We start from the raw sequence: 19,425 nt of genomic DNA, 5'->3' as shown, positions 1-19,425 counted from the left end.
ATCAAGGTCCTGGGGCAATGACAGTTTTACCCTGTTTTAGTAAGACAGGCTTCTACTGCTCATTGCAGCCTGGAAACGGATAGCCTGACTTTAAATCTATGCAGGCGGACAATTACAGGTCAAGGATACCTGCTGTTTCCTGCAGCCACATTTGACATTTGATGAGCTCTATTTTAAACTTCACCCTTATTTGTAGGATCCAGCAATCTGGGGACATTTAGAAAGAAAAGCTCTGTTGATAGTTTTCATAACCAAGAGCTGCACATCAACACAACCTCTTCTCCTACCAATGATGTCTGTTTTTTGGCTACTAAATAGCAAATGTCTCTTGGTTCTAATCTTGCTACTCATGTTTCCACTTCTGCTAGTTAAATCTGAAATCTATTCTGTTAGCAAAACGTAGAAACAGTTTGATTTCTGAAAATTTTAAGTTAGTGCCAGTACTGAAGTATAGGCATTTCTTTAGGTGTGGCACAGGCAGTTGGTGTGTCTTGGAATATACCCCCTCTATTATTTTGACTTCTTCATCCTTGCCTATCTTTTGCAGTGAAAACTGATCTCTCCTTACACTTTCAGAAGCTTACTATAGAAAATCTGTGACTAAATGAGCTGGGGCTTTTTATGGAAGGTTTGAAATGAAGATTTAGTCACAGATAGGACACACTAAATCACGCTCCCGTATTCTATTACAATCCCATTTTTTATTAAAATTGGCTTAAGGATGTGGCCCTGCCCAGGGACTTAGTTTCTGTCATCTTTTCTGCATGCCTTGTCTCCTCGCTGTCTCTTTGCTCTTGTTCTCATAGAAACTTACAAAAACATAATGAAAACAAGTTTGAAGAAAGTCTGTTGTCAGAAACATCCTTCCAGCATTCTTCTTTCATCAATTATATACAATTTCCATTTTATTAATTAGCATCTAGTTTTGTACTGCCACTGTTTGAACTTGAGGATGCAATCTGAGATGATTAGCTGTCTCTAGCCCTGGAGCAGACAGTTCATACATGCAAGACAGAACAGCAGAAGGATCAGTGTCATTCCTTTGGATAAGGCTGGTATCTTCTCTGAATCCTGACTGCACAGCCCTCTGGTGCATGTCACAGGATACCAGCGACTCCAGTGTGGTGAGGATGTCAATCTTCTGGCATGTTTGCTAGTTATTAGCCTGGTCTGGTGACACAGGTATCTGGCCATTAAAAACTCTGCTGAGAAATTTGGTCCCATTTAACTGCTAACAATGGCTTTCTGGTATTTATCCGATACGGAGCTAAAATGGTGCTCCACAGCAGGTATGCCATGGTTAGTGTCTGAGACATTCAGTTCCTGGACAAGTTACTCATTAGAGCCATTCTAGACAAATATAAGGTTATTTGTTTTTTGTTTGTTTGTTTGTTTTAAAAAAAAGGTTTTTCTAGTATTTCACCCAAGCAGCTAGTATATGTGACAAACGTAAATAAGCCCCCCTCTCTAGAAACAGGGATGTTTACAGTAAGCTGATGCTAATTTACCTAAGAACATTTTAGAAAAAAATCTATAGGGCTTTGTTTAGCATAGAGTCATCCAACCAACATCTGTTTAAATCCTAATGGGAAAAGTAAGTAGGTTTTAATCTAGATGTGGATCTATAAAAGTTTAAATGGACTAAGTCCTGCGTCATCTTGTCTTGTGTAGGTGAAATCCCTTTGTGAAGCACTACAGCTCCAAGAAACCACACCTCTCACTTCAAATCTCAGCCAAATGCTACAGAATCATAGACAGAATCAGAGCAAATTCCCTGCTCCCTTTCTCACAGCACTCTTTTACTAGGCTGCAGGCAAAAGGCTTAAAAGTATAGTAAGCAATGGATCTGGTCGGATTCGATCTTCATTGTTTCCTCAGCACTTGAAACTGTTAGTGAACTGCAAAGTAGTTGCAATCTGCTTTATGTTTCTGTGTACAATGGTTTGAGACATGGGAAAGAATAGCAATGTTTGTGTAGCTTCCTCCAGGCACACACGCTTTGAGTTTATAGCTCTTCCCAAGTCCCATCCAGGCAGAACTGACTACGGTGCAACTCCTTCTCCCATTAGCCTAACACTTTTTTTATGATCAGTCAGTTCCCTCTGACAGTGCCAGGACAATGATATGGATCAAATACAGAGTATTTGCTTCACCTTGAAAATCCAAGCCCTCCCCCTCAGACCTGCAAACACTGACTCAAAAGATAAGTTTTGACAAATTTTGTGCCATTTTAAATCCTCTTCTGAATTATTACAAAATGCCAGCAAGATAATAACAACTCCCTGCTTCCTCTGATAAAACATGCTTTGAATCTTTTAGATCCTTGCACATATCAGCATATAACAACATTTTTGTGTGAAAACATACTCTGCAAATGTACTCCTGGTGCAAAACTCAACCCTCCCATGATGAACACCAGTCACTTAATTTATGCAAAAAAGAGTCCGAAGCTTTGCTTTGCCACAGATTCTTTTTCCTCTCATTTCATATCTACTTGTAAAGTATCTTGTTAAATCAGCACTTTACATTCTTTATCATAACTGTACCTGAAGTTTCATATAATTCTGTCTCACTGCAGCAGAATCTGTCTGAACATTTGCAGACTCTCCGGAGACAAGCATTGTCAGCACTTGGCAAACCTTTCAAGTAGCGATAATCACAGTAAAATTTAGTAACACTGCCACTTGTGTACAATATGAAATACCTTCTGGAGTCAGGTTTTGAAATGAACAGCCCTTGGGCTCCCCAATAGCACAGCCCTCTCCAAATAGAGGAGTTAACTATTGCTAATGATGTCTAATTCTGTACCAGAAGAAGGGCTGCAATTATTAAGAATAATAATAATTTAGACTCTACAATCTATACAATGATAGGTTCTACCAGATACTGTATCTACAGGAGCGTTCTTGAGATCCAAATACACCAGCAACTCTTAACTCTGTAAACTGCGTCCATCACATCCCGCTTCTAATCAGCTTTTTACCACTGTTACTTGGATATCGACAGAAGGCTTGTTAAGGAGAGGAGATACCACCTCATAATCTTCACTTAATGAGTGTTGAGACAAGTAAGAATACAAACATTAAGCCTGCTAACAGCAGTGCTACACTTTCGTCATTCAGTGCCCAGCTCAGCCACGTCCACCTGACTGCTGTGGAGAAGAAGCTGTAGCAGAACCACAAAATCGTAAACTGAATTTGTAACCAGTTTATCAACACTGTGATTAAGAGTCAAGCTCCAGGCATTTAGGGAGCGCGTGAGAAAAATGAGCAGTTGGCTGCATTTGTGCTAATGAACCCGGGACTTGAAAAGCATGAGGCATTTCTGAAGGGAGGCAGGAAGGACAGGAGGCAGCAGAGAAGGGCAGCAGGGTAATGAGGGGCAAGGCCAGCTACTCCTGAAGAAAATCACTTTGTTTTCTTCACGTAGGCCTCTCTACAAGCAGTACGTGTCTACTCCCCCCTTCGTTAGTAGGACGACCACAGAGAGACACAGGGCTACAGCACTACTGGGGTGTAGAGGGTAAAGCCTTGGAGCGCTCCGCAGGAGGAGCTTCACGACTGCGGAGGGAGGGAGACCAAGTACAATGGCAGCAGGGGGCAAGGTTAGACGGCGAGGTTAGGGAAACCGTGTCGACAAAGGTGAGAAACACACAATTAAATTAACGCTAAAACACAGCAAGAAAGGAAACGAAACGGAAACATACTATAGAACATGTTTTTTTTCTTTTTCTTTTTATCATTTTTTTTTCTGGGGAGGAGACGGAGGAGAAGAGGAAAGAGGGGTGCAGTTTGCCCAATCAGAGCTGATTTTTTTTTTGTTGTTCTGCAATAGGAAGGGCAGATTCCTTAATGGCCAAAATGAAAATGCCAGTGGGATGGCAACGCATAGTTCCCACTCTATGGGTTACACTACACATTTTCATCTTGGCAAGAAATGTGATGTAGCTCAGAAACAACAATCCCAGAGTATATTTAGCTACTAAAGCTGTGGCACACAAATGTCACATTCCCATGAGTCAACCCTTTTAAAGAACCCCCTCTTCACGCCCCCACAGATATTCCCCAAGATGCCTGCACTGAATTAAAAGTGAAGCATATGGATGGATGTGACATCATCAAAGCACCCGTGTTACAGAAAATAAAGCAGCAAGTGGATTCTGTACAATTAGTACAATCAGTAAGAAGTCGTTTGTGAGCACAGGAAAAGAAAGAAAACACTGTCCAAAGGATTAGACACAACCAATGAAGAACACCACAAAGCACCTTGCAAAACAAAAAGAAAATGTTTAAAAAAAAAATAATTTTTTTTCTCTGTGAACGTGTGAAAGTAAAAGAAATTACAGCAAAAGTGAAAACAAAATCTTGATAAAAGGATAGTAAGCGTAACATTTGCTGATTTAATTTTGTGTAAGAACTCTTTCCTTTGCCCTTTTAAAACAACAAATCAATAGTAATTTTGGAGCCAACCGGCTCTGACTGGGCAAGGCAAGGAGTAACAACACACAAGTAGATGGTAATGGTAAACAACCATGCGGTCACCTCTGCCGCCATTGTTTTGATTGTGTGTAGACTGCTTCCAGCTTTGTCAATATTCATAATTAGGCACCAAAGAATGCATGATATTTAAATGACCCTGTCAAGCGCTAATAAGGCTCTCTGGTAACCATCACTCCCTGGGGAGGGAACTATTGAATGTAAGCCACCTCATCAGTCAGTGAATTGAAGCGAAAATGATTAGAATCCAACAGCTACACATTTATTAATATTTTCACTGCATGCTCTTCTGGAAGCTGCTACTGGCATACAAGATGCTTTTAAGAGCTAGCTTTCCATCTATTAAGCATTGCTTCGCAAACGATTTGTGAAGTAGGGACCCACACATAACAAATAGTGCCATTAAAATGCATACACATCTCCGCGTTCCTCTGGGTATGTAAAGGGCTAGATCTTCCACTATCCGTGGTTTCTGACACCGCTCCCCCGTCTGACGCCAGCAGAAGAGCTTGGTTCAAGGATCTCTTCCTTCCTTCCTCATCAAATCTGCTTAATGACATCCCCTCCTCTCAGGGTGGAGGAGAGAAAGATACCACTTACTTTCAGAAGAAGGAACACTGGATTTTCTAAGAAATGTCCTCTCACCTCAAGCATTTTGAATACTAGTTGTTACTAACAGACTGGACAGAAAAAAGCCTTATTTTTTGGCTATCAGCATTATCACGGATTTATTGCTGAGAGGAAAGAATACTGCTAGGTAAATCACATGCCATCTTTACAAGAGCATGCTTGCTTATCTGACTTCCCTCCTCTACTTCCCTCCTCTACACCAGAAATCACTTTTTCTGAATTGCCCTTCTACAGCTGAAGAGCAAGGGCTGAGGAATTTAAAAAATGAGGTTGATATCTCAAACTGAGCTTAAGGAAGAATTAGGAATCTGAGCTTTTGTCTTCAGCACCCTCAGTCCCTTGCACCCTAAGTTATGGTTTGGAGTTTAAGTATTGCAGCTGCCTGAAGTTCTTCCTCGGCCGAGGCTCAGCAGCCCACGGGTCTGCAGGGTGCAGAGGAGCTCTGTGCTTAACTCACATCAGGTTCTGATCAGGTTATAGGGATTCACTTTTTTGCTTTAGATTTGCAGTTATTCTCCCGGAATGTCTACAGGATCAAGCTCTGAAAAAAAATGTTCGAATAGGGGCCACTTCTAAAGCCCAGTTGAAGGAAGATGAGCAAATGGCAGTTTTTCCATTTTTTATAGGAAAAGCTCATTGCTGGGAGGTGGGAGACAAGTCTGCATCCTCTGCCTGAGGGAATTCAAATCTTCATATTCCATTTCCTGCCATCAAGCCTAAAAGCCAAGGCTACTAGATTAATGTTTGCCATGGCATCTCAGGAAATTTTACAGCATCGCCTGCCTAATTTGGCCAGCCTCCTCAGCTGGAAAAGCGCTTCAGGCTTCGTCTCTGCTGGGCCAGCCAGGTGATGCCCATTGCCTTCATGGCTAGGAAACATGAATGCTCTTTGAGGTCAATCCTGGGGAGTTCAGTGAGAAATCCAGGATATCCCAGGACTGTGGGAGGCACCGCGTCTGGGGCTGTTGTGAACAACAGGCGCTAAGTTCACAGTCTGGGTTCAGACTGCCGCCAGCTGTTCGTGCAGCTCTGCTAAAGACTGTGCTGCAACGTTAACGTGCTCGTTACCCCCTGCTGAAAGTCTCCACAGCCAATGCAGAGAATTCAAGATTCACTGGGTCAGACGGAGGGGGTGGAGTATGATTTAGTAACCTACTAGTTTGGGCAGCCAACGCAAAGCAGCACGTCTGGCATGCCAGTAGCTTCTCCAGGAACAGCTGATGCTTTTGTCTAATGAGTTTTTCATGTAAAATGCATGAACAATAGAGACTGGAATCCACATTTCAATTAATATTTTAAGTGTTTTATATCAAGTATTCATAGCAGAAAGGACTGAAGCTCATGTGTGTTCTTGCCCCTGGTGAGTGCCCTAACCACTCAGCGAGTGAGTTTTGCTCATACCCATCCTCCTCCTGGCCCACTGAGTACTTAATTAGTCCATACAGAGCGAAACAACTTCAACAGAGAAGAGATTGAAAGAAGTGATCTAAGAACACCCTGGAGAAGAATAACAAGGACTCAGATCTCTCTAGGCAGTGGAGCTATTTGAATCTAAGTAAGTCCCCTATTTACAAAGGAACCATTTTAACCTCTTTGAGACAGATTAAAAGGAGCTGGGAAAATGACGGAGGGCCAAGATGGAATGAGGGGCCACCACCATCCATCCTTACAGTGGAGAAAAGCTTCTCCTTCTTTAAGCACGTTCAAGTGGCAAATTTAGGTAATTCTCTGCCTAATTCTCTGTATGCATAGCAAAGGGGGACTGGAGGCCAAATGACGGAGCTGTCACTAGTATTAGTGTGCTTCAGCACAGGGCTGAACGCTGTGAAACGACACCTAAATCCTAACCTTTCGGTGCTTTAAAAACACAACCCATAATCTCTCTGCACTAGCAGTCACCTCTGTATCTTTTAAAATACGGTAACGACCTCCTCAGCCCCCACTCTCAAAGGTATTTGATGCTCAGGTCTCACTGAAGACAGCAGGACTTAGGCCCAGGGGCTAGGACTAGTGTCAGTTTTACTTCAATGGTTAAACTAGAGCAGACCTCTGTCTGTTGTGGAGAGACAGAAATAACGTAAATTAGCCAAGATGTGCTGTGCTGCCCTGGGAATTCAGACAACAAGGCAATATACAAGTGCACCCTGAAGAACAATGGGAAGCCAGGGATCTTCCTCTGCCAGACAATGGGGGAGATCACGTTTTAAGAGAGCTAAATCCCCACTGTTTCCCTCCTTCCCGTACACATGCACAACACACACTGCAAAGGCATACACTTCTGTTTGTTTTGTGTGGTTTCCTCAGGCAGTGAATTATCTAGGACTGAGTCTGAGATTGGCTGTTTAGTTTCAGGCTTTACGATAAGCTTTTAATTATAGCACAGGAGTTTTATTACATGTTACTCGGAGCCAGCTGGAAGCAGTTACACTTTAGTCCTCCCCCCCCCCTCCTCACCACAGGATGTCATTTCCAAGGCCTTACCCTTCTTGTCTTGATGATTATGGGATGAAACTGCCACATATGGATCTGTATTTTCAGATGAACCAAGCGGATCCTTCCAATCCAGCATGCGTCCCCTACCATCATAACCCTGTCGAGCGCGAGAGTCGGAAGTGGTGGTGCTTGGGACTAGGGAACTGGAGTGTCCTGTTTATATTATAAATACAGGTAGGGAAGACAAGTCTCATTAGTCACTTACCACGCTACCTCACCACGCTCAGGAACGCACGCACTGCTTTTCTTCCGTGATGGGAGAACATCTTGTCTGAGGTTGAGCAATGTTTCAAAAGTCCTTCAAAGCATCGCCCCAAGGAAAGAGGGGGTTTGAACCTTCCAGATCAGTCAGGCGGAGGGCGTTAAGAGGTGCGCACACGCTTCGGGCTGCCACTGAGCTCGCGGTTGCGTGCTTTTGCTCAACAGAGTTAAATGCGTGTGGAAGAGGGTGACCACACTTCATCCCAGTCAAGCACCCTTTGGCTGGAGTCAGTACACGTGCCTGACTGACACTGAAGTGTCAGCCCACGCCGACTGGTACTGGCTTAGTTAAAAAGCAATTTTAAAAACAATTTGAAATGGAACAACTTCTACTATGGCCGAAACTGAAGGGGAATGCCAGTAGAGCTACAAAACGGTGATGACAGTGGGTTTCTGCCCCATGCCCCCGGGGGAATGAAGGACTGCCCAGCACTGCTGTGCTCGCACCACGGCATCGCCCTCTGGATGGGAAACATGCAGGGCCCGTCAGCCGCTCACAGCCGCTTGCACCCTCGCCATCGGTCCTGTCTGAGCTGACGGTCCAAAATGGCTCTGAGATACGCACGCAATCGAGCATCATTTCTGCTCAGAGTGACAGTGAAGACCACGCCTTGCTACGCGGATCTGCCTCAGAACCCATGACTCCAGCAGCTGCTGCCACAGCCTCGTCTTAGGACAGAGGTCTCTCATGCCCTTTTCCACTACAACTACTCTAGATGTTACTGCTGTCCTGAACAAGGCTGACGAGCTCCTCGCCGATCAAACACACCCCAACAAACAGCATGTTCACAGGACATGCCCTGCTGGAAACACTGCACAATTTTAACAGGGGTGTGGCTGGGGCAGAGACATGTTTGTAGATTCATACATCCTTTTCAGCTAGGTCCTGAGAAGTACGTCAGCACCCAAAATGCTTGGAGTGCTTGGAGTCTCCGGTCTCCGAAAGACGGCTCCAACCTGGGCTTCCCAGTGGCTCGGGCTGCTCCATCGCTGCTGGGGAGGGGGCTCTGAAACTCCATCCACACCACAACATTTTGACCTTAAAAACGCACACGTCTCTGAAAGTTCCCTTTCAGCACATGCACCAAAATGAGTTATTTTCAGCAGGACTCAAGCAGCTCTGGGTCTGGTTCATTTGACATGGAGTAACTGTATTTTCCTTTACCTACTTTCCTGAAAGAGCTCACCAAAAGACAGGTTTTTGAAATATGCTCAAACATAAACTAACAGAATCGGATTATTCACAGACAGAATGGCAGACAACGCTTTCTCTTCAGATACTGCTGGACAGACTGACAGCAGCCCTCCTTCCTTCTGCCTCCTTTTTAACAGCCCCGCAAACTAGTTTTCTTTCCTTAGATGTGAGTCTCCGCTGAAGAGGAGTCCAACACCAGGCTACAGACTGCCCTAGCAGGAACCCTCTGCCCGTTCCTTCCACTGATGTTGTTTCACTGCTCAGAAAAATAATTTGAGACTCACTGGGGCAGAGACAGAGCAACACGAGGAGTCCAAATTTAGAGCCTCACAGTAAAGACACAGAGCTGGGCAGGTAGAGACTGTGCTTCTGTTATTTTAAAGAGTCACTGGATAAGCACAAAGCTTTCGGAAGCTGTATCTCAAAAAGGCTGCTTTAGATGGCTTCTAAAGCCATCCAGCCCCAGCTCTCAGAAGCGCACAGAGCTGATGAACCTAGGTCCCCAATTTCACTCTAGCAATCAAAAATCTAAATGTTGGCCACCAATGCTCCCAAGCTTTCCGATGCACCCATGTGTTTCATTTTATCAAGCCCTTTCATGGGGCTGAACTACTGATTAAGTCAGCAAAAAACCTGCAGCTTCTATTAAGGTGCTGCTATGATTTGAAGAAGTCCTGCTGAATATTAATCATCTTACAGACGAAGAAAATGTCTGTGCTCCTCTGTATATTTTCCAGGAGCCCTTTTGATTTACTGCACAGGATTATATATGGCAGCAGTTTGGACTGTGTTTTGCATAGGACATGGACACAACTAACTCCTGTGACCGGTACGCTTAGCAGGGAAAATTGGTCAGATCCACAGTGTTCTCACCACGGAGCCAACCTTCAGCTACTACAGCTAATCATTAACACAATTTACCTCTGGACCTCAAGCTGAAGGCTTATACTGACAAGGGCACTGTATTATTTTTTACCTCTCATGAAAGGAAGTGTGGTTTCCCCCAGCTGACTTTCTTTAACACGGCCAATTAGAGGCTATATTTTGTTGAAGACAGAGCTTTTAATGTTACTCAAATAGAAAAGAGAAGCCAAATATTATCCACTTCTACAAAGTTTCCATAAGCCACAGCATGGCTGGGAGCATTGGTAACACACAGTTAGATGGATGATGGACTCTGATCCAAATGTGCTGCCTGCTCCACAGCAGCCCTGCAGCAGGGCTGCCTGTTTCCAAAAGGACAGGTAGAAGCCCAGCAACTGAAAACACTTGCCCTCCTGAAACAAGAATACGCTGGAGCGTGAAAGCTTTCACCCGTATACCATTTTACATTTGTCAACTCCTGTGCTCATCCCCAAGAAATAAGAGAAATAACGGGACAGAGAACGGGCCAGAAAATGGAAATTATGAGATTTCCATGTCTTCTTTTCCCTAAGGACTAAACCACAGTGCCAGCATTCATGGGGTTCCAGTCTCAAAGTTAATACCCCATTCAGTAACCGCAATAATGTGTACAATATTTGGTCAGCCTACAAATAGTGCTGCACTCAACATAAGAAAGCAATTAGTCATAGCTTGATAAGGAGGTAAAAGAGAAGAAAATCTTGCCAAGTAGCAATCATATTTTATGCCTGTGTTTGATATGCATTTATATGCCCATATCTCTGTCCAGACACTTGCACTTTAGATGTGCTTAAAGGGGGAATTCTAAGGAAAAGCCATAAGTATGGTTAAAGAAAAACATTTCTTAATACAGTAATCTAGAGGAAATATATGCCTAAGGGACACATTTTCTGAAAAAAGATTTCCTGAACCATATGCTGCAAATACATGGAGAACTTCTTCGTAACGGAAAGCTAAGGCTTTGTGAAGATATTAATGTGTACCAGATGGTCGTTAGGTAGAGAAGGGTTTCGCACAAACGCAAGAAATCAGTCTATTCGCTCTGTTACTAATGCGTTAGTCTAGTATACACTGAGAAACAACCATATTTCCACACATAACTGAGATAAACTTTGTTCCATTTGATTTTGAGGAAGCAGGGCAGGGGCAGATTAGACCTTAACAGCCTGTCCCACTTGTGTTAGAGCTGTATTCTGCAAACACTTACTACTGGGCAGCGGCTGCTCCTGTAAGCAGAGCAGCCGCTGTGTCCTGTAAGTGCCTGAATAGCCAGTCCCGCGGGGTGAATTTCACCTCTGAGCAGAGTGGCACCACAAATGTATGAGCTAGTTAAGTTTCTCTCATAAACAGAGAAAAGGCTGAAGTGGCAGGCAACCCAGTCCTGGCTCTCTCACACACAGCCATTATTAAACCTTTACAATGTGCTGTATAGTTTGCAACACGTAGTGGGCTTTTTTTTTCCATTACACCATTTTTACCACTCCGACTGTGTAAATAGGCTTCACTGCAATTTAAAGAGGCTTTAGCATATCTGAGATGTGACCAGTACCTCTATGTTAATATCGGTTAATACCTAAACATCTAGAAAGACAATACTGCCTTTGTTTTAAAACAATCCATCTGAAAAACTGCAGACACAGTGCTTTTCAAACTTCTTTGTTTAAAGCAAACATGTAAAAACCAAAATAGACACACTTTAAAAAAATCTGTTTTAGGTGCTTCCATTATTTGCAAAAACTTTTCATTTGGAGTGCTGTAATCAAGTAACACAAGGAGAATAAAAGCACTCAGTGTCTGCAGGCATGGGTAATGATTCAGAAGGGCTGCACTTCTGTAACTACAGTTCGTTCTGAAGTGCACTTGTAAAATATAAGGAGTTTTTTTTCAGGTTTAAAACAAAGACAGGGATTCAATACGTATTTGATAGTTGCTCTAATATGCACAAGTCATTAGGATCTCAGAGGTTAAGATATCTGCACACTATCCTATTAACAGCTATAGCAACCTAATTAGACAATTAGAGGGAAAGGCTAAATCAATACTACAGAGGGAGAAAGGACTATGGCTAGGGGGTAAAATAAGGGCCCAATTCACTAAGAATTGATGTTTCCAAAGGTAATTGAAGCTGCTTACAATTTTGCAGAGGAATCTAGCCTAATCTCCTTGTTTAAATATGTGGCTCTTGCATCATTTCTTTCTGACCTTCTGCAGCCAGAACTTCAGCTTGCTATCTCCTCCTTGGGTATCAAAGAGATGCACTTGAACAGTCACCTGTGTGGACTTTGCACTTTACTTGTTTACAACTGATCACATATGACTGCCCCAGAAAAGGGAGCCCATCCGCCAAAGTGAGGAGGAGGCTGATGCCAAGAATACAAAGATTAAAGGGCTTGGTTCTCCTTTCATTCACGCTGCTACGGATTGGCAGTAAGTCCGTTGAAGTGAGCTGATTTATAGTGGAGTAAATCAAGGGAATCAGGCCTTAAGACTTCTCTTGCCACTGGAGTTTCAGATGCCTTCAGATATCTTTAGCCCAGTGGATCCAAAAGCACCCTGAGCATTCACTTGGTTGGCATTCTGGTATATCCCAGTGTTCTGAGATTTAATCTATTATGAAATACCATTTACTTATGCATTTAACTGTACTCAATCACATTAAAATGCACCATTTATAAAATTTTAGTTTTCTCAAGAAAGAAAACGTCTCAAAGCATTCACTACAGTTAGCAAACATGAGCATGTTTACTGAGCCTGGTTTACTATCTCATGCTGGAATTTTTTTACACTCCTCATCTGGAAGATCAGTAGAGGTGACTAGCACATTTCCTTTTGTATTTTGCCATGGTAGGTGAAAAGAAACACTGGGTATATCAGAATGGGTATTTCAACTAAACCCATGAAAGGAAGAGCTGGTTTGCCTAGAGACCATGTTATCAGGATGTACCAGAGGAGGGTCAATGAAATCATCTGCGAAGGACAGGGCATGAATGGGAACCAATGTTAGTGCTGGCTCAGCATTTCTCCATTGCATCTGGCAGTAGGGTCCTACTTGAAGAGCTAGGTTAATTCACGGAATCTGTCTTTGGGCTTGACATGACGGGACAGCAGAATGGACCCCTTTTGTAACCTGTACTCCCTGGGACTGCAGCTTTTTTCACTCTGCTGCTCACTTGAACCATTTTTATGCTTTCTCTGTCAGATTAAAGTATCAGCTGTTGCTAAAGTCCCTACTAATATGGTAGCTGACAGGATCCAGAACCACAGCCTCACAGCTATAACTGTGCAGCCTACAAATGTACTTAGAAGCAGGAAACCTAGGACATTTCTGGCACATCAGCACTATGCCCAAGGCCATTTTCTCTTTCTTTACATTCAGCAGAACGGATTTTATTATTACTGTTCTCTAATTACTACTCTGTGCATTGGAAATACAGCAATTTTAAAATGAAAGGAAGTACAAGCTGTATATGCAGATGAAACCATACTCTTTACACATTACGAAGTCTCAACTTGTCTTTGAATTTTTATATTCCCTTCACTGGTTTTCATTATCATACTTTCAAACAAGTTTCACCTGCACATTTTCCATTTCCTGGTAATAAACAACATGGGGAATCCAATTTTATTTTTACAAATGTTGAACAGTATTACTGTGCCTCCAGTTATTTATATTCTGCTGTACTGAGTTGTCATTGGTTCTGCTTTGTACCTACATATTTTGCAGGCACGAGATGAAGGGATCAATTAGATGTTCATCACAACTGCATGCTAACCCACCTCTTGCTACATTCAGCCAAACATATGGTGAACTTGCCCTAGCTCTGATGAACTGCTAGTCTTATACAGCCTGAAAGCAACTTCACAAGCAAGCTCCCATCCCACATGGGAATTTGCCATTGACTTCACTGGGAGCAATACCACGCATTCTCTTAGCTTGTGAGTACTTGTCTTTGTTCAGAATGTCTGTAAAGAGAAACTATTGCAATATAAGTCTAGGTTTGAATTTAAAGTGACTATTTATTCTGCAATAATTCTTCATGAAGATATTTATCCTGCACCCCAAGTACCAGCGTAACTGACTTCCAAATATGCAGAACAAAGTGGTGGAAAGTACTGTAAGCACAGATTAACAGCTGCCTCATGGGAAACTGCTACTCTAGGCTTGCAGAAATGCTCCTCTTCAGCTCAGGTCATTTAATTTGCTATGTAAATCCCATTTTTTACAGACCAGGCACCATTCAGGCATTAAGATACTGCAAGCATGGACAACATAAATGACTCATCCTAAAAGTGACAGGAACTTTCAGGAATCGAGGCATAACCCAGTCTCAGCTGACATGGGTAACAGGTTAATATTCCTTATGAGAGATCTTTCTGCAACTCAGGGACAGTTCTGCTCCTTTCCCTAAGGTATCTCTGACTGGCTGCTGTAGCAGTCATGACACCAGCCTGGACGACTCATGAGCGGGATGTGAGCTGCTATCTTGTTTTTGCTGGCAAAGAGGTAAGATGCATCACTATACCCAAGTGTTCCTTTGTCTGAGTGTTCAGATGAAGCATGCTCTTAATCATGTCTGCTGGCGTGCCATTAAAATAGGCCATATCTGACTTTAATTCAATGGAGACAGTTTTGAGGGAGGACTAGAAAAGAGGGATTGAAAATCAAGAGGTATGACTCAATCCTAGTTGTGATTAGTGAATCAGGCCCTCAAAAACAAGACAAAACAAGTGAAAAAGGTTAATGGCTATTTGAGCACAGGAACTACTAGCTAACACAAGGATCTGGGGAGAATTTTTAAAAACACCCATGAACTGACCATACACTGTGTTGTAAGACATTTCATGATCAGGTGAAGCAGTTGAAATGTCTATGAACAAAATAAATTGGGAAGAAACATTAAATAAAACAAAAGTATGAAAATACTTAAAAGCTTAGTAAAAAGTGATTCCTCCAAAATGGATTTGCTGTCAGTAAATAATGAAACTAAGAACTTCCTTACCATTCAGGGCTACGAAGGAATCTGAAAGACAAATAACAGGGGAAAAATCATTATTTCTCTCTCATTTTTTCTTTTTAATAGTTTGCTGCTAGCAACCTTCTATGCTTCAGCTGATATTTATATGTATGTGATTGGTAGCACCCTAAGGACCCAGGCAAAACTAATATTCAGACATACCCAAAAACAACGTCTGGTTTTGAAAGTGTTCATAATCAGCTGTGTGCAAGGGATACCAAGTGGGAAGGCCAGTGTCCTGCCTGCCATGGCTTTCCTTGCAAGATCAAGTCCTAATCTAATGCAAGGCATTACAAGTGATGCAGCCAGCAACGTGAGTCAATGAGGACAAAACTCACGTGACCCAATACCACATGAAGCAATAAGATCAGCTGGGTTAGCAGGGAGTGAAATCTACCCCTGTGCGGTGTCAAGGTTCAATGCACCATTCAGGGCTAAAGAGGGATTTAAGCAGGGTACGGGCTTTGTCGCTCTCTGCACAGGAGCAGATCTCTCTCCATGAGCACAATGTGCTGTTTCTGAATAATTTCCTGCCCTTCTTTTATATTTAACTGGTATCAGGTCCAGTCCACTCCTGTCTAACCTATTTGCTCAAGGAGAGCAGAACTGGCTGAAAAGGGCAAAGTTGCACCAGCTGGGAACTGACCTGATTTTGGTGCTAACTCATTTTACAGGGAGCACAGGAGGGACTCTGTGTACACCTCCTTCAAAAAACTTAGACACGGCCTATGTAACCCTATCTTAGGGCAGAGGCAGAGGGAGGTGTAGCTGAGATGGAGGGCATGCAGAGGCTGAAATCCTTGTACTCCTTCAAGCACAATGATCACAGTAATAAATAGCTCTTGAACAAGGATGCACAAGGCATGAGAAGGCTCTGGCTTTCTCCAAAGCAGCTGGCCTGCACTGTATCCCACGGCACACTCTCACCCTCCGTTATTTTGCTTTGTATTCCAGAAGTAATGACTCTCTCACTGTACATTACTTCCTCAGCTTCAGCAGTTTTATTGCATCTACAAGCATCAGTGCAAACTGCACCGAAAAGAATGTGATTCTTGATTTCATAAGGTTTATAAATAATATTTGGGGCTCAGAATTAAACCAACCTTGGCAAGAACATTTGGAACGAGAGCTGTCCTGAACACAGATGTTGGTATTCCTGAAGGCTCAGAAATCAGCATGCAAGGTTTCTTTGCATGCAGTGCAAGCTGTGCACTTTTAAGCACCTCAGTGCAAAACGTAAAGGTTTAAAGACTGTGTTTAAGCTTCCAACTCATGCCATCAGTACCTAAGGTTTACCGTTAAAATTTCTTAGGCAGGGTCAGTAGTGCCCGACCCTTAATACCACTATGTTGTCCAGCCTGTGTGTAAAATCTGCTAAGATTCACAAACTAAGTAGTTCCCACTTCTTGACCCAGATCCAAAGCTGAAGATGTATTCCACTATCTCCCTTTCCTTCATGGGAATGTAGTCCAAGTCACAGTCTACACCAAGAAACCAAGCTGCTCCTGTACATGTACATAAACAACCCAACCACCATGGCTAATAAAGACAATGAATACCCAATTCATTATGCCATCGCTATAATCAATATCCTCTGGACCTGAGGTTTTCTCACTACATAACTGCTTTGAAGTCCAGTGTTCGTATAAACCACACCGACTGGGCTATTTTCTTTAAATACATTTAAAAAACCGTTCCTCTTCTGAACCTGCATGACTAGCCGCAGTTGCTGTCCCTGTTGTGGCTTACATTGCTACAAAAGAACACCCAACAGGTAATGGTGATTTGAGGCATTCAGAAGGATGCTGTGACACATGGTAAATAGAGGGTAAAAGCTTTGCTTACTTTGGCAGTCACCCAGGCCATCTGTATTGCCATGTTCTACGTCCTGTTCAAATGCCAGTCTAAATAATAGAAAGAAACAAACCAGTATGAATAACAACAGTCACAGGCACTACCAGAAATAAATTATCACATGTGCAACTGAAATAAAGCCCTGCCATGAAACTGGCCATTTCTTTGGAACTTCCACACAAAGGCTAAAAAATTGCAACATAGACATTCGAGTTATTCGTTGTTGCTTAATGATTTCTTGGCTTCTGATGATGCTTTGACTTTTCATTATTACTTTTTAAAAATCCACTGCAGGCCTCATTGTCAAGGGAGGCAAATAGATTCATATTTTTCAAACTGTTAACTCTATTTCAGGAGCAATTATGATCCTACCTTAACTTGTCCATATAGTAAACAAGGTGCACCGATACTTTGACGTGAGAAGGAAGCTAACCCATTGGGTAGGTACTGTGCTGGGGGAAGACAACCTGCATTTCAGCAATCAGTCATGTACTGCGCTGGACAAGGCTGCAAGGCGTGTGTTCCAGTCCACAGAAGGCATTCCACCAAACTCAAGGGGCTCTAACGAAAAACACTCACAGGCTTTTCTAGCTGACATGCCCAGTTTATGCTCCTAACCTGTGCCCGTGATTTTGGATAACTAGTGAAGCTTTCTTCCAAGTTCCTGTACAGTCAAAGGTGAATGACAAGAGCCTCAGAAAACCACCAACACAAGCCCTTGCCTACATTATAGTTAGGACCGTGCCCTTGAGGCATAATTACCCTTGCAGGCACCTCATTCCCAACTCCATATTCATAAAATTCCTGCTCAACTGTCACCTGCTCCAGGAGGGCACCTAAGATCTCTGCCTCCTGTTGGCTAGTTTAGAAGTTAACCAGACATCTTCACAGCTGATCTGGATCCTCCTCCTAAGGGCTATGCGCTGGACAGAGAGCGACCTGCCTTGCTCGCCTCTGGACTGCGGCACTGCAAGCTGCGCTGCCTCTGTCTCGATGGGCCTATTGATAAACACAGGAGCTGCTTTTAAGAGTACGGTACAGAAGTCCCCTACGGCTTGCCATGGAAGTGCAAAAAGACTCGAGCACCTTGGGAATGCTGAGAAAACCTGATACGGACACAGGTGCATTTTAACATTATTCTACCAAATGTCCAGTCAGGAACAGTCCACACTCTCGTAGTAAAGCATATATAGACAGATACAGCTATAGCATCCCCAGCGGACAAACAATTTGAATTGAAATAGCAAATTAAGAACATAACACAAGCACAGGGATCATAACTCATCCCTTATACACTGATGACCTATACAGAAGCAGGGTTAAGCGGGGCTGGCTGTGGGGCTATCAAGGTATGTGATGTTTGCGCTACACTTACACCACTACCTTGAGGAAGCATGGCTGTACCTCGGAGAGGGCAATCGTGAGGTGTGTCAGACGTGGCCAAGAAACGAGAGGTCTGAAGTGGGTCTGCTCCCTGCAAGGAGGCTTTAGTAACCACATTTAAACAAACCCCCACAGACCTTCATTATTACAAAATAATTAAATTCTACTGTTAAGCAAGGGGAGATCCACCACTTCTCTGAATCTGCTTTAAGCTCTTACTGTGTTCTGTGATTCCTCTTAGTAATGCACAGTAAATTAGAAGGACTGGTTTTGTTTTCAGTGGACAAATTGCTTCAGTAATTTAATTTGGATTCTATTGCCTCTTTAATCAGCTGTGATGGCTCCAGTGTGGGCTGGTCCAGACATACCCATCCAGTTCCCTCCTTTCAACAACACGCGGACCTTAGTACAGCTCTTTCATTTTCTTCTTCCTCCTCTTTCAGCAGTTACCAATCAGCTGAGAGTTCACATCAAAAAAATTTGTGAGACATTTCAGCGGTGAATGCAAATAAGGTAGAAACAAACACTTCCCACATTTTTCCTTCCCTAAGAGCCCCATGTTTCAAATAGCTCTGCCCAAGACCGCCCGGCGCCACCGCCAGAGCTTCACAGCCCGTCCAGCCAGAGCCCTTACTCACTTGGAGCCAAGGACCAGCTGCATGCACGCCCCACTCTCCTTCACCCATCCGCAGTAGGGGTCTCTGGACGCTATGCAGGCCCTTGAGAAAGAAGAGCATAAGGTGGCATTCATGAGTGCTCCTGCCTTCCCCACGCCCGGTGCATGGGCTTCTGACAGCCACCAGAAAACACGTACTTTTTGCATTTGCCGTGACGCTCACAACGTCCCAGGGGAACCTTGATGACACAGGTGGAGAAGGCGACGTACAGGGCGCTGCTGGGCTTGTCAAGCTGCATGCCCACTATCCGCTTGTCCTCCACGCTGTCGTAGCTGCACCTGATTTGAAAAAATGTGAGATAAGGTTATAAATGAGTTCTGCTGGGAAACCAGATGAAAACTTAATGATTCCTCAAGCTGAAAAAAAAAAACCCCAAAAAACTAGCACAGTGAAACCCTGAGAAAGGTAGATTTGAACAAGCCAAGGAAAAAGAACACACAATAGCCACTAAAAACACTGACAGACATATAAGCGAGTATTAAAAATGCACAGGACAGGGGAATAAGAAGTGGAGAGAG

At 43.3% G+C, this 19,425-nt stretch overlaps 1 protein-coding gene across 4 annotated transcripts in view; it reads right to left on the bottom strand.

Moving 5' to 3' along the window:
- Nucleotides 1-19,425, bottom strand: part of SEMA6A (semaphorin 6A) — a 118,069-nt gene that overhangs the window by 19,389 nt on the left and 79,255 nt on the right. For 2 of the 4 annotated variants that reach the window (XM_075526988.1, XM_075526990.1), the window contains exons 14-18: nt 19,045-19,185; nt 18,869-18,949; nt 16,839-16,897; nt 14,979-14,999; nt 7,608-7,772 (exon numbers count right to left, since the gene is read on the bottom strand). In XM_075526988.1, the coding sequence (XP_075383103.1) occupies nt 7,608-7,772; nt 14,979-14,999; nt 16,839-16,897; nt 18,869-18,949; nt 19,045-19,185 (467 nt within the window). The remainder of the gene's footprint in view (nt 1-7,607; nt 7,773-14,978; nt 15,000-16,838; nt 16,898-18,868; nt 18,950-19,044; nt 19,186-19,425) is intronic. The other 2 variants (XM_075526991.1, XM_075526992.1) reach the window with 2 other exon arrangements.

This window comes from Mycteria americana, chromosome Z (assembly GCF_035582795.1).
Source record: "Mycteria americana isolate JAX WOST 10 ecotype Jacksonville Zoo and Gardens chromosome Z, USCA_MyAme_1.0, whole genome shotgun sequence".
NCBI lineage: Eukaryota > Metazoa > Chordata > Aves > Ciconiiformes > Ciconiidae > Mycteria > Mycteria americana.
This window is presented reverse-complemented; position numbering and strand designations above follow the sequence as displayed.